General features: G+C 44.2%; 1 protein-coding gene across 10 annotated transcripts in view; it reads right to left on the bottom strand.

Annotated features, from left to right (window-relative positions):
* The window catches only part of PIK3AP1 (phosphoinositide-3-kinase adaptor protein 1), a 134,044-nt gene that overhangs the window by 15,349 nt on the left and 90,792 nt on the right, over positions 1-27,903 (bottom strand). For 8 of the 10 annotated variants that reach the window (XM_004369974.3, XM_023740343.1, XM_023740368.1 and 5 more), the window contains 6 exons: positions 22,944-23,039; positions 20,386-20,583; positions 19,501-19,566; positions 16,278-16,483; positions 12,770-12,842; positions 3,953-4,108 (listed from right to left, as the gene is read on the bottom strand). In XM_004369974.3, coding sequence (XP_004370031.1) covers positions 3,953-4,108; positions 12,770-12,842; positions 16,278-16,483; positions 19,501-19,566; positions 20,386-20,583; positions 22,944-23,039 — 795 coding nt within the window. The remainder of the gene's footprint in view (positions 1-3,952; positions 4,109-12,769; positions 12,843-16,277; positions 16,484-19,500; positions 19,567-20,385; positions 20,584-22,943; positions 23,040-27,903) is intronic. The other 2 variants (XM_023740330.1, XM_023740336.1) reach the window with 2 other exon arrangements.

A 27,903-nucleotide genomic window follows, 5' to 3' on the forward strand; every position in this document is an offset into this window, starting at 1 on the left:
CTCATATGTAAGTTCAAGTTGAAGCTGAAGAAAATTAAAACAAGTCCATGACAGCCAAACTACAACCCTCAGTATATCCCACCTGAATTTAGAGACCATCTTAAGAACAGTTTTGACACATTGAGCACTAATGACAGAGTATTAGTGTTACTAATAATGGTAAGATGAGTTGTAGGATGACACTGAGGACATCATATATGAAGAAAGCAAAAGACCATTAAAAAGACAGGAAAGAAAGAAAAGACCAAAATGGATGTCAGAAGAGACGCTGAAACTCACTCTTGAACATACAGTAGCTACAGCAAATGGAAGAGATGATGAAGTAAAAGAGCTGAACAAAAGATTTCAAAGCGTGGCTTGAGAAGACAAAGTAAAGATTATAATGAAATGTGCAAAGACATGGAGTTAGAAAACCAAAAGGGAAGAACACAGTCAGCATTTCTCAAGATGGAAGAACTGAAGAAAAAAATTCAAGCCTTGAGTTGCAATATTGAAGGATTCTATGGGCAAAAAATTGAATGACACAGGAACCATCAAAAGAAGATGGAAGGAATACACAGAGTCACTGTACCAAAAAAAAATTGGTCTATGTTCAACCATTTCAGGAGGTAGCACATGATCAAGAAACAATGGTGTTAAAGGAAGAAGTCCAAGCTGCGCTGAAGGCATTGGTGAGAAACAAAGCTCCAGGAATTGACAGAATACCGGTTGAGATGTTTCAACAAACAGATGTAACTCTGGAAGTACTCACTCATCTATGCCAAGAAATTTGGAAGACACCTACCTGGCCAACTGACTAGAAGAGATCCATATTTGTGCCCATTCCAAAGAAAGGTGATCCACAGAATGCAGAAATTATCAAACAATGTCATTAATATCACACACAAGTAAAATCTTGCTGAAGATAATTCAAAAGCAGTTACGGCCATACATCGATAGGGAACTGCCAGAAATTCAAGCCAGGTTCAGAAGAGGATGTGGAACCAGGGATATCATTGTTCATATCAGATGGATATTGGCTAAAAGCAGAGAATACCAGAAAGATGTCTACCTCTGTTTTATTGACTGTGAAAAGGTTTTCGACTGTGTGGATCATAACAAATTATAGATAACATTTCGAAGAATGGAAATTCCAGAACACTTAATTGTACTCATAAGGAACCTCTACATAGACCAAGAGGCAGTCTTTCAAATAGAGTAAAGGGATACTGTGTGGTTTAAAGTCAGGAGAGGTGTGCATTAGGATTGTATCCTTTCACCATAGTTATTCAGTCTGTATGCCAAGCAAATAATCAGAGAAGCTGGACTATATGAAGAAGAACAGGGTATCAGGATTAGAGGAAGACTCATTAACAACCTGAGATAAGCAGATGACACAACCTTGCTTGCTGAAAGTGAAGAGGACTTGAAGCACATACTGATGAAGATCAAAGACCACAGCCTTCAGTGTGGATTACACCTCAACATAAAGAAACCAAAAATCCTTGCAACTGGATCACTAAACAACATCATGAAAATGGAGAAAATATTGAAGTTGTCAAGGATTTCATTTTACTTGGATCCACAATCAATACCCCTGGAAACAGCAGTCAAGAAATCAAGAGACACATTGCATTGGACAAATCTGTTGCAAAAGATCTCTTTAAAGTTTTAAAAAGCAAAGATGTCACTTTGAGGACTAAGGTGAGCCTAATGCAAGCCATGGTATTTTCAATCACCTCATATGCATGCAAACGCTGGATAATGAATAAGGAAGACCAAAGAAGAATTGATGCTTTGAATTATGGTGCTGGCAAAGAAAATTGAATATATCATGGAGTGCCAGAAGAATGAACAAATCTGTCTTGGAAGAAATACAGCGAGAATGCTCTTTAGAAGCAAGGATGGCAAGACTTCTTCTCATGTACTTTGGACATGTTATCAGAAGGGACCAGTCCCTGAAGAAGGACATCATGCTTGGCAAAGTAGTGGGTCAGCGAAAAAGAGGAGGACCCTCAATGAGATGGACTGACCCAGTGGCTCCAACAGTAGACTCAAACATAGCAATGACCGTGAATGACACAGGACCAGGCAGTGTTTGGTTCTGTTGTATATAGGGTTGCTACGAGTAGGAACTGATATGACGGCATCCCACAAAAACACATATAGACTATTAAAAAGTCTTAGTTTTGACTTCACTATAGTATCAAATTTGACCTAATCAATTTTGAGATTAGCTTGAATAGAGCAGACTAAGATTTTAATTTTGTATTATATTCTTGGGAGCAGATTTTTAAGCAGATTTTAAAATAATGTGTCAAAGTATTTCTATAAACCAGGGGATTTTGAATTTACATATTAAGGAGCATGTGACCCTGTTCCTTTCTATTCGTTGTTATCTACACACAAAACTGTTCACTTGGCCAGAATGTCCTTTCCTCCTCACTCCTCCAGCCCACCCCTATCTACACGTCTGAGACCTCTTCAGTCTTCAACGCTCAGGACAAATGCTACTGAAACATTCCCAGATTCCCACAACTGGAAATAACCCCTCCCACCTATAGGCCCCTATCCTTCTGGGGCTAAGCCTCCCTACATCATTCATCATTGTTCATCCCATTCCCTCACAATGAACCAGGCTTTTTTCGAAGATTATCTCTAGGAGGCAGTGAAAAACTATCATAGGCAGAAGTTCACACACATCAGCTCCTATTCTCCCTTCCCTTGGCATTCTTAAATCTTTAACCTCCAACATTTGGCTCTGAACCTTGGCTCCCTGGTTCACCTGCCCTGGCCCTCTCCCCTTCTCCAGGCTGATGACTTGCTTGCCCACATCTCAGAGCTTTAAGGTTGGTAGGAGGCGCTGGCCCTGACCCCCATCTTCTTCATGGCTGTGTGACATTGGGCAAAACTCTTTCCCTTCCTGGGTTACAAATATCCCATCTATAAAATAAAGAAGGAGACCAGTTCAGAGGTTCTTGATTTAAGTCCATGGATGGGCAAATTCTGTGTGTATGTGTGTGTCGTATAGTGTGCGCACACATGCACGCGCATTTTCCTGGGAAGTAGATTTACAGCATATATTAGAATATCAAAGGGGATTGTGATACAAAAATTAAGAACCCCTAGGTCAGAGGACTTTGAAATTCTGCTTCTCTCCTGCTCTTCTATTGCTTTCCTTGCTGTTTTGATGATGACAATGAAAGGTATGAAAAAAGGGAAACTCAATCCATTTGGCTTGTGAAGCCAGTGCGTCCCGTCCGGAGTCAGCTAACATCACCCTGGATACCATAACAAAGCCCACGGCTCCTGCCTGCACATCAGCCTCTATTGTCTGTTACGATCAGACTCCTATTCAAGCTTTCCAGTCAAAAAGCAGACATTTCCTAATTAGATCCTCAACTCGCCTGTGAAGTTAGGATTCTCAAAATTGAGTCCATTGTTTTCTGACTTTGTACCCGTTCTACCACAGTTGGGGAGGCAACATGAATAGCACTTAAAGGGTGTTGGTTCTGGATCCAGACTGCCTGAGTTCAAATCCCTGCTCCACCACTAACCTAGATGTGAAACTAGGGCAAGGCACTAGACTCCAGTTTCCTCAGGGGTAAACAGAGATGATAGCACATCTCTCATAGAGTTATTGTGAGAATTAAATTAATCTATAGAAGAGGCAGAGCATATAGCAACTGCTCAATAAATGTTAACTACTACTATTATTAGATTTTGCTATTTATAAAAGGGATAGAGAAATAACTCTCATGCAATCTGGCTTTGGAGGTATCTGTATAAAGAAACTTTGGCCCCATGGAAAAAAGATAGACCTCGTAGATGGAATGTTCCTCATTCTTACACCTCTCACACCCAAATGAGGCTCCAACTGAGAGCTCTTCGGCTCATAACAGAATGTTTCCATAGGCCCAAAAGCACCAGCTGGAGCCCAGCTGTGAGACACTGCCTGGTCAGCCCTGCTCACTTGCTGTGCTAGAGGTACTGTCTGTTTTCCAGTCTCCTCGTCTTAGCTCCGTCCTGGGTGGAAAGACACTTTTCCTGGGGCCGCTCTCATACACTGCATACTCCACTTTCCCAGGCAGGTGCTGTGAGTGCCGAATTGGGACCGTGATCTCCAAGTCTGGAATTAGAGGAAAGAGGAGTGAGCTTCAAGATACCAGACTGCTATTCACCAAACTGCTCAGCTGCTCCCTCTCTACCTGCCTCCCTCACTTGAACCTGGAGCCTGGGGGGAGGAGAGAGAGGGGGAGAAGACGGAGGAGGGAAGTGGGGGACTGGGAGAAGAGAGGTGAAGTAGGAAGGGGAGGCTGCCAGGTCAGGAGGAGAGGGAACTCTGGACTCACATAGAGGACAGGATCCATATCCCATTCAGTTCTGTAACTCTACCGAATCCTGTGTGCCAATTACTGGTTGACAGAAGAAAGTGATGGAGGAATGTGGGGAAAGAACAGAGAATAATGGAAAGAACATGAGATTACAGAAAGGTTTGGGCCCTGGCTCTGTCACTTACCAGCTGTGGAAGTTGAGTAACTCAGTCAGCCCCTCTGAATTACTGCCCTTATCTGAGTGGGACTGCATATTGATTATAATCACAGGCAGATCCCAGTTTATGAATGAGTTCCGTTCCTTTGTCTGTCTTGATTTTGTATGTATTTTGGAACAGTTAGGTACAGTTTGTAACTAATGTCAGTTAGTCAAATGTTTGTCTTAGTATCTAGTGTACCTTTCTAAGCATAAAAACATTAAAGAAACATTTCCACATACACTAAAACATCTTTAACATAATACAGTAATAACAGTAATAATATTTTGATGAGTGTCACAAAGTAGCACCCATTTGTTATTACAAACTACTGTATGCACCTCAAAATTTTAAAAATAATAGGGTTTACAGGGTTGGTTCATAACTGTGGATTGTACACAATCAGACGTTTATAACCCAGGGAACGCCTGTATAGGCTATTCCATGCATTAGACACAGTTTTAAGTGCTTCCATATTTTTAGCTCATTTAATCCTCACAACACCCATCACGTAAATCCTATTATCATCATTCCCAGCAGAAGCTGAGGTACGGAGAAGTGAAATAACATGCCCTTGTCACACAGCTGGTAAGTAGGGGGGGCTGAGATTGAAACCCAAGCTCCAGAGTCCAGGCTCTTAACCACTGCACCAAACTGCCTCTTTGATCTCTTAATAAATGATGGGGTGGGGGGCAGGGGTGGGTTGTCCACAATGGACAGCAATGACTCAGAGAGAAACGGAGGTCATTGAAGTAGGTCCATCAGGTACATGAATGACAGTGTGACTTGCAAGACTGGCCAGTGGGTTCAGACCCCACAATGCGGAAGGATAGGGTATAACTTTGCCCTGCAAAGCATTGAACAGACTTCCTTACTTGATTAGCCCTGCCCAGTGATTTCTCTTTATTCATGCCTAGATTTCCACCCCTGGGTTCTGTGAGCAGAAAAACTCCTGCTGATGAGCGGAATAAAATGAAAGTGAGGCAAGCTCCATTTACAGTTTCTGTTTGCTAAAGAGGACTTTTCTAAGCCCACGGGCAGGGCCTCTAGAAGAGGTGTACGCTCAGCTGTACTTTTGGGGACCTGTGCTCTTATCATCACAGTACCACTTCCTCCTCCGCCTCTATCCTTCTATGGGGAGGGTGCAGCAGGAAGTTCAGGGAGTCCAGGGGCCAGAGGTAGCTCCAGCTTGCCAAAGCCAGAAGTCTGCCGAGACAGGTAAATGTATAAACTAGAACAGTCTAGCAAAGCAGGCATGAGGACAGGGTAGACCAAGTCTACCTGTAAATGTTCTACAAAGAGAATATTAAAAGGGTGGATTGTTGGTTTGTGTAGGTACAAACGCTCCTCATTCTAGAGACTCCTGTTCCAGGTCTAGCGGGTGGTCCAGTTAGAAACCAACTTTTCAGGTCTTTGGATAATGCAGATTTTTTTCATGTCCTTAGGCTCCCTTGGTTACAACTGTACACTGGAAGCCCCCACCCAAGCTTGGAGCTCCTTGGGCAGAGAACAGCCTGGTGCACCCTCACATGGGTGTGAGCCTGACCTAGCTTTATTCTAATTACCTCTTTAAGGGAGGCACTTGTCTGCTTAATTAACTTCAAAGAGGTCATTTTCTACCCTCAACCAGTTCTATGAGGAAGCAAAGTGAAATATACAGGAAAAAAAAATGGGGGTCAGAAGTTCCAAAAATTAAGAAGAGCCAGTCTAAGTGTCTACAAAATCCTGACATTCTCTGAATAAAGGTCCAACGACAGGAATAATAATTATCATTATTATATTGGATAGTACTTTTTCCATTGTCATATCTTATTTGAGCTTCATTTCTTCTACATTAAGCAGGTAAGTCAGGTATCACCACAGATGAGGAAACTGAGGCACAGAGTGATTAAAAGAATCACCCCAACTCACAGAGTGCTTCAGTGACAGAACAGGGATCAGAACCCCAGTTGCTTTGGCCCAGCCTGCTCCTCTCTGTCTTGCCCAGGACTGTTCACAGATACACCCAAAACACAAATATTGATTGTCTTCTCTGTGGGGCCAGGGCATTCAAGAGCATATGAACTTCTCTAAGTCACGAGTCATGCCAGTCCTCCTCTGACTTCCTGTGCCACCAAAGCTCTGCACCATTCCAGGAAAGGCAGAACAATTCCCTAGGGCCAAAGAAAGACTGGCAAATTATTATGAGCAGATTCTTAGTTTTTAATTATCTTTGGTGTGCTAACCCAAATTAAAGAAAATAATTATTGTTCTTTTCTAAGGTTTCCAAATTAATAGAGTTAGTCCTTGTGTTTACAGTGGGTTACACTCCTGGAAAAGGTCTTTCATGCACAAGTACCATTTGTCAACCCTATTTTTTCCGCAGATCAATGTTATCATGTGTCAATGGTTTTCAAATGCTTTTTGTTTCTTGTAAAGCAGAATTCTTTCCTCTAATAGAAACAGAAGCTCAATATGAAGAACAGATTTTTAAAAAGGAACTATGATGGTAGAAACCCTAGGTGGCACAAATGGTTTGCACTCACCTACTACCCTAAAGGCTGGTGGTTCGAACCTACCCAGCAGCATCGTGGATGCGATGGCAATGGGTTTTGGGTTATGATAGCAGAAGCAGAGCAAGTTGTCCCAAACTCTGACTACTTGGTGTGTCTCAATCCAAATCCATCCCACCCCTTCACCCCGACTCCACCTTTCCCCACCCTCAAAACCCTCTCAACACTCCCCTCAACAAACACACATCTAGCAATCCTGAGGCACCTCAAGGAACTCAGTGTGAAAACCACTGGAATAGGTAATTATAAATTATCATGTAACTAAATACATAATAGATTTTTATGGCATTAACTAATATGTCATATTCACTCAACCATAAATGATGCCCCTCTCTTTGGTAGATGTTCTGACGTCCTCGGGCCTCCCTATTGCAGTGCAGGGCTCCAACCTCCAGCTGCCTGAGAATTTCTCTGGAAGCCAGATTAAGGGCGCTCCTCCCCCAGCAGGCCCCAGCTCTCTAGCCCCTAGGTGGGATAATTCTGAGGCAGGTGTTCTCCATTGACTCCCAGAGTCCCCAGTAAATTGAAGGTCCAGCTTCCATAGTAGTAACTACACTTGGTTGGCCACCTTCCCAGTCTCATTTCCCCATCCCCTACAGGATTCCCTGGGATCACCTCCTATATAAGCAACTTGCTCTCAAATCTTTGTCAGAGGCTCTGCTTTGGGGAGTTAGTGGGGGAAGAGGTACAAACTAAACCATGCTTCTTTGGAAAAAATCTAGACACTGACCATTCTAATTTAGACTACAGCCAGTGGTAGGTATAAATCACTTACTCAGAGACTGATTAACCTTGGACGAACTGTATGTTTTAAAACTTATAACTCCAGGGCTCAACCCTGGAACGTGAGTCCCCACTGCATGCACTCACCCTGAGATGCCTTGCCTGAGAGGACACCAGCTGATGTGTGGGCCTGTGTGTGATCAGGAGAGTGGATGCTTTTACAGTGTTTCTATGTTTCTTACAGGCACGGAGCTAGGTACCATGTATACCCTAACTCTTTCCATCCTCACAGCAACCCTAATGGGGTTGGCACGTTTATTTTTGACATTTTGCAGATGAGGGCTGAGGCTCAGGGAGGTGAAGTATCTTGCCCACAGTTCCCAGCTAGTTAGGGGTAAGCAGTGAGCAGGAATTCGATTCCCGCCCGCTGGCCCCCAGGGCCCATACCCATACCCTTCTACCTCACTGCATGCGTATCTGTCTCGCTTCATTATTGCCAATGGCATCAGGTAGAGCCTATCAGATGGGCAGTGAAGAACATGTGATGATGCCTGGTCGGCCCAGCTCTCAAGCCCAGATTGCTGAGCACCCATGATTCCAGTACTATGACTCCCCTCCCTCGCCTTCAAACACCAGGTACACTGCCAAATCACAGGTCTCTAGATGTTGCCTGTATTTAAAAGCTTGAAATGTTTCATTTAATCAAGGCTTCTATCTTTGAGTTCATGTGCTCTGGTTTTAAAAAGCACCTCAGCCATTTTACCACTGAGAGGCCCACTGTCTGACCCTAGGATGACCGTGCAGAGCTTGAACCAGATTTTCTGGCTTCTCCCCTTCCTCCTTCTCTCAACTAGGAAGGCAAATAAGTGTGGGCTTGGGTAGCAGCGGCATAAATGTAAAATCTAGACATTTAAGCAGAAGTCTTAGGAAGGCCTTTCTGATCCTCTGTGGTGGTTACAACCTTTTAACCCCTCTTCTCTCAAACAATTAAAATCATTAATATTCACTTATTATTGTTAGCTGTCATACAGTTGGCCCCTAACTCATGGTAACCTCACGCACAACAGAACACTGCCCGGTCCTGCACCATCCCCATGATCGGTTGTCGATTGGACCATTGTAATACTCACTAGGCTACCACTGTATGCAAAACCCTGCATTAGGCATTGTGGGAAACAGGAACCTGAGTAAGCCACAGCTCCCTAGCAGGGAAAATCAGACGGAGACAAATAAAAAGACAACTGACTCATAAGCTCCTACATGGCAAAGATTGTGTCTTACAGGTCTCTGTACTCGGCAGGGTGCCTGGTGCTCAATAAGCATTTGTGGATTGAATGAGTGGTGGCACTAAACATTTTACTGAAATTGCCCATTCCACAAGGATCTCCTGAGCTCCATCAAGGTACTGTACTTCATAATGGGGATTCAGCAGGGCACAAATCAGATAACTTCTTGCTTTTATGGAGCTTACAGTCTAGTGAGAAGAATCAGACCATGAGAACAGAAACAAAAGATGATTCCAGTCTATGATAAGTGCTCTGAAAAGAGGGGAAGCAATGGAACAGGACGTAAGCCCTGGAGGTCTACTCAGGAAAGAATGAATGACAAAAGAGGCCTCACTGGGGAGGAGATGTTACAGCTGAACTCTGAAGGATAAAGAAGGGCCAGGCACATAAAGATGTGGGAGAAGGCATGGGAGGAATAGCGACCGCAAAGGGAGGGATGAGGGAGACATGTTCTTAGGTTGTTTGAGCAACAAAAAGGAGTTCATTGTGGCTGGAGCACAGAATGGAGCGGGACAGGTGGGGGTGAGCTCAGGAGTCAGATCATGTAGGGCTTTGTAGCCTAGGGTGAGGGGTTTGAATTTTACTGAGTGGACAGGAGCTTCTAGAAGGCTTTGAGCAAGGAGTGGTGTCATCTGATTTTTTATCTATAAAAGGTCACTGGAACTCCTACAACTCAACAACAAAAAGACAAACAACCCAATTAAAAAATGGGCAAAGGATTTGAATAGATATTTCTCCAAAGAAGAAATAACAAATGGCCAATAAGTACATGAAAAGAAGCTCAAGTCATAAGTCATTTAAAAACCCACCACCATCAAGTTGATTCTGACCAATAGCGACCCTATAGGACAGAGTAGAACTTCCCCCTAAGGTTTCCAAGGCTGCAAATCTTTGTGGAAGCAGATTGCCACATCTTTCTCCCATGGAGTGGTTGGTGGGTTCAAACCCTGACCTTATGGTTAACAGCTAAGCACTCAACCACTGTGCCATCGGGATTTCTTCATAAGTCGTTAGAGAAATGCAAATCAAAGTCACAGTGAGATAGGGCAGGAAAGCTGGGCAAATGGACACAGGGAGCCCAGGGAGGAAGAGGGAAGAGTGCTGACAGATTCAGGGGTTTGCAACCAATGTCACAAAATAAGCTGTGTATAAACTGTTGAATGGAAAACTAATTTGCTCTGTTAGCTTTCACCTAAGCAACAATAAAATGTTCAAAAAAAAAAAGTAACCATCGTCATAAAACAATACGTGTACTAACTGTTTAATGAGAAACTATTTGTTCTATAAACCTTCATCTAAAGTACAATTAAAAAAAAACAAACCTGTAATGAGATACCACTTCACACCCATTAGAATAAGGTTGGCAAGGATGTGGAGAAACTGGAATCTTCATTCAGATACCTAGAATTCAGACTTTTTATACTCCAGAACTGAGACAATAATTCTCTGTTCTTCTAAGCCACTCAATTTGTGGTCCTTTGTGTTAGCAGCCCTAGGAAACTAATACAGATGCTTGAATGAGGAAATAATACTGCGATGATTAATTTTATGTGTCAACTTGGCTAGGCTATGGTGGCCAGTTATTTGGTCAAACACTAGTCTAGATGTTGTTATGATTTACATATTTACTTGTACTTAGCATTTTACTTAAGTTGACCTTAAGTAAAGCAGATTATGCTCCATAATGTGAGTGGGCCTCATCCAATCAGTTGAACACCTTAAGAACAAAAAAAAAGGGAGTTTCCCAAGGGACAATTCTGCCTTCAGACTGTAAATAGACATCTTGCCAGAATTCCTCTCCCCCTCCACTGCCTGATCTAAGACAGAGGTCCCTGGGCTGTGGAAAATTCCACTGCCTCAGGCAGCTTGCTTGGCAGGGCCCGTAGCTTTACATTAAAATCCTGGTTCCCCTCTCCTTAACCTCCTTAACCGCTGCCCAAAACTAGGGGAAATTGGCAGAAACAGGTTTAGGCACCATGTTGACATTCAGGATAACCTTTTAGACCTCATACATAGTAACTTCCCTGCCTCTGGGTGGAGTTTAACTGCCATTTTCTGAACACACGATGCATAAAGTTGTATGTAAACCCCACTGCACCTGCATAGTATGATGAAGAATGTTGCTGATGTAACTTGTATGAACTTCCTACTTGTAAACCCCTTAAAAGTAACCTTCCCCCTCACCTTCACTGAGCAGTCTTGGTGGCAGCAGGCCCAACTGTTACTCTTCCTTGAGCAATGAAATAAAGGCGCTTTCCACTCTCCCGGAGCCCCAGTGGCACAGTAGTTAAGAGTGCAGCTGCCAACCAAAAAGGTTGGCAGTTCAAATCTACCAGCCATTCCTTGGAAATGGGGCAGTTCTACTCTGTCCTTACTGGGTCGCTATCAGTTGGAATTGACTCCATGGCACCAGGTTTGGTTTTGGTTTTCCACTCTCCCACCTTGGTCTCTTGTTTATTGGCTGGGATGAGTTGCTCTGAGCAGAAGCTGGGGTTTCCATCCAGCAACAGACCTACCAATTTTGGGACACAAGACTGATGGAATCTCCAGCCTATTGCCTGACCTACAGATTCTGGGCTTGTCAGCCCCCACAATTGTATGAACCAATTTAAAATCAATCTCTCTCTCTCTCTCTCCGAATGTATGTGTATTTGTGTGTTGGTGTGTGTATCTTACTAGATCTATTTCTTTAGAGAACCCTGACTAAGACAAATACAATGGCCTGGAGTGGTCCAAGAAGGCTTCACAGAGAAGGGGCTGCCATAGCTGGCTCTTGCAGCCCAGAAGTTTTCATATAGGTAGGAAGGAAGGGGCATGCGCAAGGATCCTGCAGCAGGAAAATGTCCAGTTTGGGGACCAGGGTGTTACCGTGTTACCAGCCTGAGTAGGTTCATGGAAAGTCTGAATAAGAATGGCAGTTGGAGACCATGGAAACTATGCATAGGCAGGGCTAGATATCAACTGAGTTCTTTACGCAGTGGGGAAATCCTTTTCTTGACTACATGGCTCCCTGGGAAAGTATAGAGCCCCACCATGCCAGAGGGTCTCAGTGGGAAGATGCAGTGTGGGCAAACGCCGACCCCTTATGCTCAAGGGTGGTGGTGCCACATGGGTGGTACCTGGGGGAGGGCGGGCCAAGGGGAACAGAGGGGCCCAGTCCCCAGTGCACAACTGGAAATCATGCCCCTGCTAGCACACCCCCACTGTACATGGCAGGAGCCCTGCTACATAGGGTCCTGGGTTTCTGAAGCAGTGTGAGGTGTCAACACCTATGATGTGATTCCCCACTTGAATTAGATCCAGACACTGTGTAAACAAAGTTTTCTCCTTTCTCTGCTCAAAAACATATGTCTTCCTAAATGCCAAGGGGAGAGTCAGGCATCTGGGGAGAAAGCGTTATCATCCTCTTTGAGTGGGAAGCTGGAATATGGCAGAGTTCAATCCATTCATTCATTCATTTACTGGGCATGCCTTGTGTGCCAGTTACTTGATATTCAGAATAAACAAGACAAAATCTCTGCTTGAAAGGACCTCACAGTCTAGTGGGGGATATAGACTGCAAACAGGGTGACAGGTGCTGGGCAAGCGGGCTGCCCATTCAGGCCACAGCAGAAAGGACAGTCAAGGGCAACAGGTTGCAGCAAAGCTGCACATAATGCAGCCCCTCACCCAGCCTTCTCCCAGCTGAAGCCTCATACCTGTCTGCTTTCCTGATTTCTGCTTCTCTCTCTGTCTCCGGGTGATGCTATCTCTTAGCCGTTTAAGATTTTCCTGGAAAAAAATTTAGTTCATTTTAAAAATGTACACCAGAATAATACCCTAAGGACACTCGAATTTCTTTCTGATATTATGCTGTTTGCAAGGCATATCACATTGCAATCACATTTTCAACATGCACATGAGGCTCTATGCATTTTCAGTTATCCCTCCGAGAAATCCAAGTATCTTAGAATTTGTGTCTGAAGAGAAGACACCTTTTGCATAATAAAGTGCCTCCCTCCTCCTCTGGCTCCCAGCCCCATCCCCAGCCTTATAACTCACTGCCCTCCTCCATGTTGACCCTCAGCCAAACTGGTCTCTTATTTGCTCACAAGCATGCCACATACATTCCTGCCTCTGAGACTGTGCTCTCACAATCTCATCCCCCTGACCTTGAAGGACACGGGGTCCTCTCCAGTAGTCTGTTCCAGGTCTGTGTTAATGCCCACGTTCTCCCTGAAGCCTCCCCCTGACCAGTCCTTAGAGAATATCTGTGCCAACCATCTGGCCCTTGGGTGATGCTGCCTTGCTGGTCTGTGTGTCTGTGTGTGTGTGTATGGGTGTGTGTGTGTGTGTGTGTGTGTGTGTGTGTGTGTGTGTGCGGTATCTCTTCAGAGATACCATAAGCTCTCCAAGGGCAAGACACCATGTCTTGTACCTTTGTGTGATCCCGTAGTCCAGACCATTGTAGTCGTTCAGTAAATGTTCAGATCTGTTGCTCTTTTAATTACTAAGCAACGACAACCTCCAGGTAAAGTGTCTGAGCATTCTAGGGACAATGCCCCAGGGAATAACGTTCAGGTAACCTGGCTGGAGCAGAAGGTTCACGTCAGGGAGTCACCGAAGGGCAGACTGCAAAGGTTTGTTAGTTTGCAACTGCCCGGCCGAGGAACCGAGCTTTGTCCAGGTCACAGACAGGAAACACTCAAAGTTGTAAACTGATCATAGCTTCAAGGCTATGGTGAATTGGAGGGGGACAGACTTACAGGCAAGGAACACACCTGGAGACTACGTAGTAAGTAACTGAGACGTAAATGATGGAGTCTGACACTGGGATGTGGCTGGGGGAATGGAAAGAAAGGAGTAGATGCAAGACGAAGAATGCCACGGAGCAAGACATGCACCTAGTTGGACATTGAGGCAGGTGGGGAGTCAAAGTGATTCTGAAGTCAGAGCCTCAGTCTCTGGAAGGTAACTGCAGTGAACAGAGATAGGGAGTTAGAAAGGGAAGTAGCCTTGAGTGATGGTTTGTTGTCAGACTTGCTGCAGGGTCAAGGGCACCTGGGGGGGCAGCTGGTGGCTGGAGAGATGGGATAGAGATAAAGACTCCACAGTTATCTGTAGAGAGAAGGAGCTGAAGGGAACCTGGGCAGTGCCCACTTGCAGGAGGGAGAGTGGAGGAGACAGAGGAGTGGACAGAGAGGCAGCCCCAGGAAAGTCCCCACACCCACTAGCCCCTGGATGGGGGATGCTCAGCAAGTGCCAGGAGGCTGTCAGGGCACAAAACAGTGCCAGCCAACTCTCAGGGGCTGTGCCATGCTGAATATGAACCCTAGTTATCTGTTACACTCAAGAGTTCCGGGCACAGAGAAGGAAGAAGCCTCTTGGATACAGATCTAGAAAGACAACTACAACCCTATAAAAACCAAAAAAACCATTGCCATTGAGTCGGTTCCGATTCATAGCGACCCTATAGGACAGAGTAGAGCTGCCCCACAGGGTTTCCAAGGAGCAGCTGGTGGATTCAAACTGCTGACCTTTTGGTTAGCAGCAGAGCTCTTAACCACTGTGCCACCAGGGCTCCTACAACTCTATAGTTAACATTTATTATGTGCTACCTGCCAGGCATGCTAAGGGCTTTATATGGTTTACATTGTCTAGTCCTGTCTCTTTCCATTTCAAAGATGAGAAAATGGAGACATAGAGAGGTCAAGGTCATGCAGCCAGCAAATGACAAAACAGGATTTAAACTCAGGCAGCCTGGCTCCAGAGCCCTAGACTGCTCTTAACTACTTTGCCACATGGTCACATGACTCAGCAAGGAGGAAAAAAGTCTGTTTAGCCAGGGCCAGCCTTTACTCAGCAGAATTTCTGCCTCCAGGGTCTCCAAAGTATGAAGGGTCCTGGATTCCTGCATTCAACACTCCAAAGTGCCTTCTACCCTCCAGACCCTGAGAGAGAGGGTGCAGGCTGGCAGGGCAGATGACCCCTGTGTTATGGAGCACCAAGAAGGCAGAAGGGCTGTGGAGTGAGAAAGGGCTGGTTTGAATCCTGACTCTGCCTCTTCACCTCTCTGAGTCTTAGTTTTCGGCAAAATGAGAGTGTAACACTTATTTCACATGCATGCTCTAAGGAGCAAAAGAAAAGAAATCTATTCAACACTCAGTGCAGTGCCCAACATACTACTGTCAGAGCTCAACAAATATTGCTCTATGATATGCTTCCCCGCTCTCACTGCTTAATCCACTCCAAGAAGACATGGCTTCTACCTCAGCACTGGTGAGCACTGTCTTTCCCCCCACCCCCACAACAGCTGGGTGGTCAGGTCCTGGGAGAATAGAGATTAGAATACACACTCTTGGGGAAGCATCACTGGGGAGGTCCTAGGAAGAGTCCCAGACCTGACTGCCACTTACTGGTTAAGTGACTTTGGACATGTCCCATAACTCTCCGAGCCCAAGTTCTTCTGTTTGAATATGAAGGAGTTGGACTAGGGATGTACTTTCTCAGGCTCCTCTGAGTTCTTTTGGTTGTTTTTAATTACAGACAGAGTACACGAATACATTCTCATAAAAACAACTTTAAATATACAGATAAAGCAAGAGGCTCCTCTGATACCCAGCACTCGAATCCCAGTCTCTCCCAAGAAGTAACAGCTAGGATGGGTGTGGGATGCCCTTTAGAAATAAACAGTTTGTATGCGTGAGCGGGTGTGTTTTAATTTGGGTGCTTTCATATCTGCAAATTGTTTTGTCTACTTAATACTTCTTCAGCGCATTTCAAGTTCTTATTGAGTTTTAAAGTGTGAATTTTCGGTGGGAGATTTGCCCTGGGAGTACAGAGAGGGACTCTGAAAAGAGAAAAGCTGGAAAGCAAATGTACAAGGCCAGATGCAGGGACGCAGCAGGAGAGGCCGAGTTTACAGTTGAGTCTTTGTTCCTGATCTCTAGCTTCATAGCAATCAGAAAATCTATCCAGCTCTTAACCAGGGAGCTACGTGGTTACAGACTGCCGGTCACACACACACACACACACACACACACACACACGCACACGCACACGCACACGCACACGCACACACACAGACTCACAATGACACACAAATTTTCGTAGGCATAGCCACAAGTGCTCCAGCAATAAACAAGATAGTCTTGGGCTCAGCCCTCGAGGGGCTGACAGTCCAGCGGAGAAACAGACGTGAAACAAATTCCATGCGGAGCTAGTTACCTGCTGGAAACGAAAGGACTCGGAGCGCTTCTTCTGGTTGAGCTGCCACTCTTTGAAGTGGAGCACAGCCTCCTCCACGTTGACAATGCCCAGCTTCACCTGCTCCTGGAGGGTAATAAGTTGTCGCTGGCCTGGCGTTTTCATCCCAGCGAAAGGGTCATATACACTCGACTGGGGCCTGTCCCTCCACGGTCTGACAGGTGGCTCTGGAAAAAATGGCAAGACCCAGCTTGACACCTTCCCCACTAGGCGGAGCTCATGGGGAGGAGGGTTAACGAGGCTGGTCCCAGGTTCAAGAGGATATGTCTCAAAAGAACAATTACAAGAGGAACCCAGAAGTGGGACATATGACATGGAATCAGGGGAGAGGGGAACAGTTAACAATTTCACAGCCTATCACACTAAAAGCAGCCCTGGTGGCACAGTGGTTAAGTACTTGGCTGCTAACCAAAAGGCCAGCAGTTCAAACCCACCAGCCGCTCCAAGGGAGAAAGATGTGGCAGTCTGCTCCTGTAAAGATTTATAGCCTTCAAAACCCTATGGGACAGTTCTGCTCTGTCCTACAGGGCTGCTATGAGTTGAGATTGACTCAAGGGCAATGGGTTTATCACACTAAAGGAAGGAGCCCTGGTGGCACAAGCGGTTAAGCACTCAGCTGTTAACCAAAAGGTTGGTGGTTTGAACCCACTCAGTGGCTTCACGGGAGAAAGACCTGGAGGTCTGCTTCCATAAAGACTGTTGTTGTTGTTGTTAGGTGCTGTCAAGTCAATTTTTGACTCATAGCAACCCAATGTGACAGAGTAGAACCTCCTCATAGGGTTTTCTAGACTGTCATCTTTACAAGAGCATATCGACAGGCTGGAGCTGCTGGGTAGGTTTGAAACAGCCAGCCCTTCATTTAGCTGTGGCGCACTTAACCATGCACCACAACGGCTCCTTTCCATAAAGGTTACAGCCAAGAAAAGCCTATGGGCAGTTCTACTCTGCCACATGGGTCAGAATCAACTCGACGGCACCCAACAACAACAACAACATCACACTAAAGTAGGTGAGGCCACAACATTTTAGGGAGGTATAAAATCCACCAGATGAGTCTATAGAATCCCTCAAGCTCTAATTATTGAGAAGCCTTTAGACCAGCATTTCTCAGTCTTGGTGCTATTGACATTTTGGGTTGGATAATTGTTTGCTGTAGGGTCTGTCCTACGCATTGCAGGATGTTTAGCAGCATCCCTGGCGTCTACCCAGTTGATGCCAGTAGCAGCCCTCTCCCCAGCTATGTCTCCAGACATTGCCAAATGTCCCCTGAGGAGCCAAATCACTCTCAGCTGAAAACCACTGCTTTAGACTAAAATCCACTCCCATTAGAGTCTATACAGAATGGAAGAACCTAGCCAGGATTCTTCTCCCAGCTCTCACTGTCCTCACTGCCTTTGGGCAGCACAGGGTGCAATAACTGTGGACTGATGGGCATAACATGCCAGCAGAGACTGGAATGTCAATTGAATCATGACTCAGGGCCACTATCATCAGGTATACACTAGGTGCTGAGTCTCAACTGACTCTCCTTGGGTTGTTCCAGTGCCAACCCCCCTCTTCTACATTACAAATTCATAGTTCTCTGCTCTGGAGATTCCAGGCAAATGTGAGGACAAACCCCCTCTCTCCAGGCTGAGACTCTGCTTCACTAAGCTCCATGGGGAATGGGCTACATGCAGAGGTGATATGGCCACTGGGACATGTAAGAGCAACTTGGCATTTTACTGCTCAATTCATGCAGGGCTATCTTTGATTCTAAGTTTTGCCAGCAGGACCCCATTTGGGCATTGTATTCAGGGAGACAGCAGGAAGGAAAAAGAGAGATGGCTTCACCAGTGCATATTGAAACAGCCTCAAAGAAGTTTATCTATCATTCTGTCCAGCCATTTACTCATCTGTCTACACACACATACCCTTCTCGCAAGTTTGCCCTTTTCAAGGCAGTCTTTAATGGTGTTGGGAGATTGACGGGGAGGGAACAAAATGCACAAGCCAACCAGTTCCAATCTCCCACTACCAAAGTCCTTGGGGATGCCTTCCAATGTTTAGATGATGTCATGGCTACTTTTCAAAAGAATCCTCAATGGGATAATACTGAATGCCTTTGTTTAGCACAAGGAAATTAATCAAGAAAACAAAAGAGCAATTATTGCCTCAAACTTCCTTAAAAAGCCTTTTAAAAAAAAGAGAAAAATGGGACGTCCACAGTATTCCCCAATGGCAAGCAAAATGTTTCTTAAATAAAAGCTGAGTTAAAGCATAGTTTAGCTAGTCTAGCTAGAGTAAGTAAACAGCAGGTAGGGCTGTATCGTTAGGTAAAGACTGGGTGCTGGGCCACCCACTTTCATCCTGTGGGCATCAATCTCAGTGTTTAGATTGTACTTTGTGCGCTGTATGGACACTTTCTAGTGTGTAAACGTTCTTTGTATGATCAATTTGTACAATACTCTGTTGTTGTTATTGTTGTTATCGGCCATCCAGTTGGCCTCCAAATCATGGCAACCCCATGAACAATGGAATGAAACACTGCTCGGTCCTGCACCATCTCCATGATCAGTTGCATATGGACCATCATGATCCAGAGGGTTTTTATTGGCTGATTTTCAGAAACAGATTACCAGGCCTTTCTTCCTAGTCCATCTTAGTCTGGAAGCACTGCTGAAAACTCACCACTGACAGACGGGTGGTGGCTGTACATGAGGTTCATTGGCTGAGAATCAAACCCTGGTTTCCCGCATAGGAAGTGAGAATTCTACCACTGAACAGCCACTGTCCCCATAGAAGCATTTGTCATCAAGTCTACTCCAACTCATGGCAACCCCATATGTGTCAGAGTACAACTGTGTTCCACAGGGTTTTCGATGGCTGATTTTTCAGAAGTAGATCACCAGGCCTTTCTTCCGAGGTGCCGAATCTTTAACCTTTCGGTTAGCAGCCAAGCGTGTTAACCATTTGCACCACCCACGGATATGTTCTAGGGTACCCCAATCTCTTCCTCTCTCCTTTTACTATCAGGATAAATGTAGATTCAGGATTCTCAGACAGTTCTATCATAAGCATCTGTGGGATGTGTTCTTCAATGCCAAGGAGCTATTGTTACACTTGGAAATCACTGACACACGAACACTTTACCACCCAGAAGTGGGGTTATGCAAAAGGAAGCTGGGGACAACATCTGGCTTACCTTTCCTGATGCTCTCTGAGGAAACATAGATATTCCCAGGCCGCTCTTGACTTTTTTCTGCAAAAACTATGGATAAAGAATATTCTGAGTAAAAGCCAAGGCTGACCTCTTTCTAAAAGGGCTTTATATATTTTGTACATTTAAAAGAAAAATAAAATCAAAATTTTGTGCAAAAGATAATAGTAAATCCATACTTAGGACCACTGTGTGCAGTTCTGTAAATTAAAACTCTCGAAAGAGGTAAGTAATGAGTAGAAGGAGGAGGAATTGTCAAATGAAGAGAAATCCAACAGAGAGCTCTCAAACCTAGATAGTCAAGGCCAGTAAAGGACACGATCGGTGTTTACGAGGTCATTAAAGAAAAGGGTAACGTGAACTAGGACACGTGCCAAGAATCCATGAACACCTGAACCTAGCCAGGGAATACCATGAAGCTTGAGAATAAAAGGAAGAGCTACTTAACATGTCAATAAGTGTTATAAGACATAACACTGAGCAGTGGAACAGGTAAAATGTATGCACAGCTCCAAAGGGACTTAGATGCAGTCACTCATGAGTGACAAATGTTCACTTAGTGGTGGGATGACATGGTGATTAAGACTCTCTGGGCTCTGAATGAGACTCCCCGGGTTCAAATTCTGACTCTGCCATTGAGGGTAGGGAGAAATCTTGTTTACTGCTGCCTTTGCAACTGTGTGTGAATGCCTCTGGAAAGCCTAGCTCCAGAACCTACCCTGACCCATGACCAGCGTCTTCTGGGGCTGATCAGAGACCATACAGGACCATTCAGTCTCTGAGCAATGGCTCATAAAACTAAGTGATGCAGGGAATTCCTGCTGAGAAGCTCTGAAGACCACACTGGGCATCATCCCCTGCCATACTTGCCTTTAGAAATGTATGGCTCGTTGTCGGGCAGCTGGTGAGCACCAGGAGGACTGGCCTCTGGCCTGGGCACTGGAACGGGGGGCCTGCTGGCCATGTCCACAGACAAGGTGTCATCATCATCCACTATGTGATAAACGTCTTCCTCCCGACTAAGACGGTGCAGCTTCCTCTCTGAATTGGCCATTCCCACACTGTTGCCTAGGAGATAGGGAGGAAGGTGAACAAAAGCAGTGGTCAAAAGAACTGGGTAGCTACTGATCAGTCCTAAGAGCAGACGGAGTGACCATACCTTTATCTGTATATAAATTCCCTTCAGCAAAACGCTTTCCCCTCCATCACCTCCTGAATAATCTGATCAGAGCCCCATGAGGCAACTGAGAAAACACTGATATCACTTTTGCATGCCATCCATCCTTGCAGCAAAGGAAAGTGAGCACTAGGCTCTGTAATCTTGGTTTTTCTGCTGGGATTCAGTTATTCATATCATTAGAACTAGGGATAAAGACAGCATAGCCCAAAAGGCCCAAGGACGCTTAGGACTACCCCCTGGTGCCTGGGTAGCAGTGTGAGGGTGTCCTGGAGTCCCCACCACCAACACTTCCAGCATCTTCTTCCGCATCGCTAAAATGACAACAGCAATTAGTTCCGGAGGACTTCCTCTGTGTCAAGCACTATTCCAATCATATTACCCACATTATCTACGTTGATCTTATAACAACGCTGTGGAGTAAGTACAATCATCATTCGTCACTGAAGATGAAGAAACTGGGGTCTTGAGGGTTAAAATAACTTGCCCAAAGTTATTATCATCTTCAGACACGAGTGCCTGGCATGAACTAACAGCCTGATAAAGGAATGCTGGTAAGTGATGAGACCAGAGATGATACACGGCTGCCGCATGGTGCCTTCAGGAAGAGGGTAGGGACAGAGCTGAACTTCCTTTGGAGAAGGCAACAGTACAGCCCAGTGGGTAAAGCATGGACACTGCTTACTGGCTATCGGACTTTGGGCAAATCACTTTACCTCTCCATACCTCAGTTTACTCATCTGCAAAATGAAATAATGTACCTGCCTCACAGGGTTGCAAAGAGGATTAAGTGGGGATTATTTATAAAGGACTTAAAATATGCCTGGTAAATGGAGCCCTGGTGGTGCAGTGGTTAAGTGTTCGGCTGCTGACCAACAGGTCGGCAGTTCGAATCTGCCAGCCGCTCCTTGGAAAGCCTATGGGACAGTTCTACTGAGTCTTATAGAGTCGCTATGAGTCAGAATTGACTCGACAGCAACGGGTTTTTCTGGATATTGCTAAATATAACAAAGAAAACCTAAGGCCAAATAACAAGGTTACCAAAGCAAAGTCCATCTTCAGGGCTGGTCTGTGCCCTCTTGGTGCTGTACCAGGGACTTACCAAGTGACTGACCTGTGGCTACTCAGGATTTCCCCCTCAGGGAAACACTTTATGTTTTTAGAGTAGGACTCCGCAAACTTTTTTTTTTTTTAAAGTCTAGATAATAAGTACCTCAGGCTTTGCAGGCCATACAGTCTCTGCCAAAACTACTCAACTCTGCCCCTGTAGTATGAAAGAAGCCGTAAATCACAAGAAAACAAATGGGTGTGACTGGGTTCAAATAAAACTTTATTGACAAAAACAGGTGGCTGGCCAGGCTGTAGTTTGCCTACTACTTTTCTAGACCTTTTCCTTCCCCTTCAGTATCAAAATTACTTCTCCCACCCTGAGTCCCATCCTCTTAGTACCCAGGTCCCTATACCTACCTGATTAACAGACCCCATCATAAATTGCAAATGGGTGAAGAAGGTTAAGGAACTACTTGTCCAATTTAACACCCACCATCTTTGAAATCTTTAATAATAATACCCTTATTAATTTTTTATTTATGTGCCTGGGCCTGCTCTAAGGCTTAATGTATAATAATTCATTTAATCCTCACAATATTAATCTCACTTTACAGCTCAGAAAACTGAGGCCTGGAGGAACTGAGTAACTTGCCCAGGGTTTCCCAGCTAACAAAAGGGAGAACTGAGAACAGCCCAGAGTTTGTGTTCTTAACCACTAGGTGGTTACCAGGGGTAGCAGGGAGGGGGAATGAGGAGTTGTTGCTGAAGCGGTATTGAGTTTCTGTTCCCGGTGATGAAAAACTTTTAGAAACAGATAAAGGTGACGGTAGCACAACATGGTGACAGTCATTAATGTCACTGAATCATACACTTAAAAATGCTTAAAATGGCAAATTTTTTGTTATATATGTTTTACCACAATAAAATTTTTAAAAATAAAATAAACACAAGGATTTTAATGGGGTCCTACTAGAGGCAACTCGTTAACCCAAAAGAGTGGCTTCAGTGGTGGGACTTCCGGCCCACCTATAACAGGCTGATGAGAAGGGCACGTGGAGGCAGAGTGCCTTCAATCACACCATATGTCAGTTATGTGACAGCCCACTGCTTGAGTGGATCAACCCTCATATCGAACCAGGCAATGTCTTACATTCATCTCTCTTTACCTCTTTTTGCTTTCTTGCTCACACCTAAAACTTACCTTCTAAAAACTTGCGGATCATAGAGTCCTTAGTGGTCCGAGAGAAACTGTCTCCTGAGATTGGGTTAGATGTACTGGCCTGAAGCATTTCTACATCTAGAAGGAAATGGAGACTAAGAATTGATATGTTGTTCTTTCACACAGGCAACTTGTTAAGGAGTTTTTACAGATAGATAGACAAGGTTTGGCAACTTTCTTGAAAGAGATTCAAGCATCTGTCAGTCCATCCATCCATCCATCCATCCATCCACTCAGTAAGAATACACAGAAAGTGTGAGGCATAAAGGAGAGCAACATCCACAACTCACAGGCCCTCATAACCTCAGTCCAATCATAGAAAATATCAGATAAAGTCAAATTGAGGGACATTCTACAAAATAACTGATCAGTGCTCTTCGAAAATGTCTGTAGTTTAGTTTGTAGTATTACACTAATGTTCATTTCCTTACTTTGATAGTTGTACTATAGTTATATAAGACATTAACATTAGAAGAGCCTGGGTAAAAGGTATACAGGAACTGCAGTATTTTTGCAACTTTGTCTAAGTCTAAAAGTAGCTCAAAGCGAAAAGTTAAAAAAAAGAATGAGAAAAGGAGAGGAGGAAATGCAACCGCAAAACTAAAGTATAACTGCAGGGATGACCTATGCTGACCCTCTTTCCTGTGCACCTATATTATCAAGGCAAACATCTTCCCACGACACTTCAAGAGCATGCATATGTGGGTCTGATGATCAAGGTATTGTTAAATGAGCGGCCTGTGAAAAACAGATCTTTTTACTTTATAGTAACACTTTAGCTGGTAATTAAGAGCATGGTTTTGGAAGTATACAACTAGGTTCTGCTAAATATCAGCATTGATAAACAATACCTTAGTAGAATTATTTAGCCTTCTTGAGCCTCCCTGAGAGTGATTAGCAGGGTGACTAGAAGCTTGGGCACTAAGATCAAAATGCATAAGTTCCAATTTTTACTTTAATATACCAATTACAGCAATTTGCCACAAACAGCATTGCCATACCTTAGGTTTGCTGATTTTCCACTTAAAAAGTAGCTGCTAATTATATTAATGTACAGGTATATATAGATAACATAAACAGTGACTATACTCATGGATCTTGCCGGATGGAATACACAGGTATCAAATCGAATACATCTGTGGAAAGAGACGATGGAGAAGCTCGATATTATCGGTCAGAAAAAGGAGAGGGGCCGACTGCAGAACAGACCATCAATTGCTCACATGCAAGTTCACGTTGAAGTTGAAGAAAATTGAAACAAGTCCACAAGAGCCAAAGTACGACCTTGAGTATATCCCACCTGAATTTAGAGACCATTTCAAGAATAGATATGATGCACTGAGCACTAATGACGGAATACCAGACAAGTTGTGGGATAACATTAAGGACATCAAACATGAAGAAAGTAAAAGGTCACTAAAAAGACAGAAAAGAAAGAAAAGACCAAAATAGATGTCAGAAGAGATGCTGAAACTTGCTCTTGAAAGTAGAGTAGCTAAAGTGAATGGAAGAAATGATGAAGTAAAAGAGCTGAACAAAAGATTTTGAAGGGTAGCTCGAGAAGACAAAGTCAAGTATTATAATAAAATGTACAAAGACTTGGAGTTAGAAAACCAAAAGGGAAGAACATGCTTGGCATTTCTCAAGCTGAAAGAACTCAAGAAAAAATTGAAGCCTCAAGTTGCAGTACTGAAGGACTCTATGGGTTACATATTGAACGACACAGGAAGCATCAAAAGAAGATGGAAGGAATACATGGAGTCACTGTACCAAAAAGAATTGGTTGACATTCAATCATTTCAGGAGGTAGCGTAGGATCAAGAACTAATGGCACTGAAGGAAGAAGTCCAAGCTGCACTGAAGGCACTGGCGAGAAACAAGGCTCCAGGAGTTGACTGAATATAAGTTGAGATGTTTCAGCAAACGGCTGCAATGCTGGAAGTGCTCACTCATCTATGCCAAGAAATTTGGAAGACAGCTACCTGGCCAACCAACTAGAAAAGAACCATATTTACGCTCATTCCAAAGAAAGGTGATCCAACAGAATATGGAAATTATCGAACTATATCATTAATATCACACACAAGAAAAATTTTGTTGAAGTTAATTCAAAAGTGGCTGCAGCTGTACATAGACAGGGAACTGCCAGAAATTCAAGCCAGATTCAGAAGAGGACATGGAATGAGGGATATCACTGGTGATGTCAGATGGGTCTTGGCTGAAACACAGAATATCAAAAAGATATTTACCTGTATTTTATTGACTACACAAAGGCATTCCACTGTGTGGATCATAACAAATAATGAATAACATTGCAAAGAATGGGAATTCCAGAACACTTAACTGTGCTCATAAGGAACCTGTACATAGACCAAGAGACAGTTGTTTGAACACAACCAGTGGATACTGTGTGGTTTAAAAACAAGAAAGACATGTTTCATGGTTATAACCTTTCATCATGTCTAATCAATCTGTATGCTGAGCAAATAATCCAAGAAGCCAGACTATATGAAGAAGAACACAGCATCAGGATTGGAGGAAGACTCATTCACAACCTGTGATATGCAGATGATACGCCCTTGCTTGCTGAAAGTGAAGAGGTCTTGAAGCAGTTACTGATGAAGATCGAAGACTACAGCCTTCAGTATAGATTACACCTCCACATAAAGAAAATAAAAATGCTTACAACTGGACGAATACGCTAACATCATGATAAATGAAGAAAATATTGGGAAGTTGTCAAAGATTTCATTTTACTTGGATCCACAATCAATGCTCATGGAAGAAGCAGTCAAGAGATCAAACGACGTATTCCATTGGACAAGCCTGCTGCAAAAGACCTCTTTAAAGTGTTAAGCAAAGATGTCACTTTAAGGACTAAGGAGAGCCTGATACAAGCCATGGTATTTTCAGTCACCTCATATGCATGTGAAAGCTGGACAGTGAATAAGGAAGACCAAAGAAGATGCATTTGAATTACAGTGTTGGTGAAGAATATTGAATATACCACTGACTGCCAGAAGAATGAAAAAATCTCGCTTGGAAGCAGTACAGCCAGAATGCTTCTTGGAAGCGAGGATGGTAAGACTTGGTCTCAAGTACTTTGGACATGTTATCAGGAGGGACCAGTCCCTGGAGAAGGACATTATGCTTGGTAAAGTAGAGAGTCAGTGAAAAAGAGGAAAACCCTCAACGAGATGGACTGACACGGTGGCTGCAACAGTGGGCTCAAACATAGCAATAATTTTGAGGATGGAGAGGGACTGGGCAGTGTTTCATTCTGTTTTACATAGGGTCGCTATGAGTCGGAACTAACTCGATGGCACCTGGCAACAACAACATGGGGGATGCTAAGACAACAGATGCCAACTCTTTATAATAGAATTATTTGTGGAAGTCTGATTCACGAACAAGGCATGCCTGGCATTTTCCTCACCATGGCTCCTGATCACCAAGTGCTGACTGGACAGATCCCGCAGGCTTCTTCTCTCCTTGGCAAGGATTCTGCCACTGCAGTCAGGAATCATGATCAGACTTGGAGGTCCCATGCCCATTGCCTGCCCTTTCCTGAGGCCTGTCACACTGTTTATTACTGGAGTCAGTAAAGGAACCCTGGTGGTACAACAGTAAAGCACTAGGCTGCTAACCAATACGTCAGAGTTTTGAACTCACCCAGCAGCTCTGTGGGAGACAGACCTGGCAATCTGCTTCCATAAAGATTACAGCCTAGAAAACATATGGGGCAGTTCTACTCTGTCACATGGAGTCGGTATGAGTCGAAATTGACTCAACAGCACATGACAACAACACATGAACACCAAAAGGGAAATTCTAGCAGCTCTTCAATCCCTCTGGTCACCCAGGACAGCCAGGACCACAGGTAGATGCAGACCTTAAGGAAAGACCCTAAAGCCAAAGGATCTGAGGCATGGCTGGAAGAGTATGATGGGGGGAAGGGTACAAAGAGGAGGGGATGGATGGTATGCGGACACAGAAGGCCTGGAAGTGGACAGTAAAGACATTGGCAAGGGCTGGAGCCAAGTGAACAGCCTGCATTTAACGGACAAACATAAACCAAAAAAAAACCCGTTGCCATCAAGTCGATTCTGACTCATAGTGACCCTACAGGAAAGAGTAAAACTGCCCCAAAGGATTTCCAAGGCTGTAATCTTTATGGAAGCAGACTGCCACATCTTGCTCCCACAGAGTGGCTGGTGGGTTCAAACAATCAACCTTTTGGTTAGCAGCCGAACCCTTAAACCAGTCAAGCAACAGAGGCCCAGAACACTGGCAGCTGAGCAACGAATGCGTGGTCAGAGGTGGTGGTTATTAGCATGCGCTGTGGTGTCCTGGAGATCTGGGTTCTGAGTCCTGAGTCTGTCTCTTACTAGCTCTATGTCCTTGTGTAAATTACTTGGTAACTTCTGTATCTCTGTCTGTAAAATGGGGATAAATAACAGTACTTACCTCAAAGATTGATTATACAGGCCAATTCAGACTATGCTTATAAAATGTTTAGCCACAGTGCCAGGCACTAAATATTAATGGTTATCAATATTATTATACTGAGGCAACTTAGATGGTGTATTAGTTTTTTATGGCTGCTACAGCCACAAATGTAGTGGCTTAAAGCAACGTAAATTTATTATGTTACAGTTCTGCAGTTCACAAGTCCAAAGCGGGTAAAACCAAGATGTTAGTTAGCAACGCTGCACTCCTTTCCAGAAACTCTAGGAGAGAATCCAGTTCCTTGCCCTTTCCAGCTTCTTGAAGTGACCTACATTCCTTGGCTCTTGGCCTTCTTCCTCCATCTTCAAAGCCAGTAATGTTGGGCAGAAAGTTTAGCTCAATTGGGTCTTTCTCATACTGCTGTATCTCTGGTTCTGTTCTCTGATTCCTTCTTCCACTTTTAAGGACTGTTGTGAATATACTGGGTTCACCT

This window comes from Trichechus manatus, unplaced genomic scaffold, assembly GCF_000243295.1.
Source record: "Trichechus manatus latirostris isolate Lorelei unplaced genomic scaffold, TriManLat1.0 scaffold00007, whole genome shotgun sequence".
NCBI classification, from domain to species: Eukaryota; Metazoa; Chordata; class Mammalia; order Sirenia; family Trichechidae; genus Trichechus; species Trichechus manatus.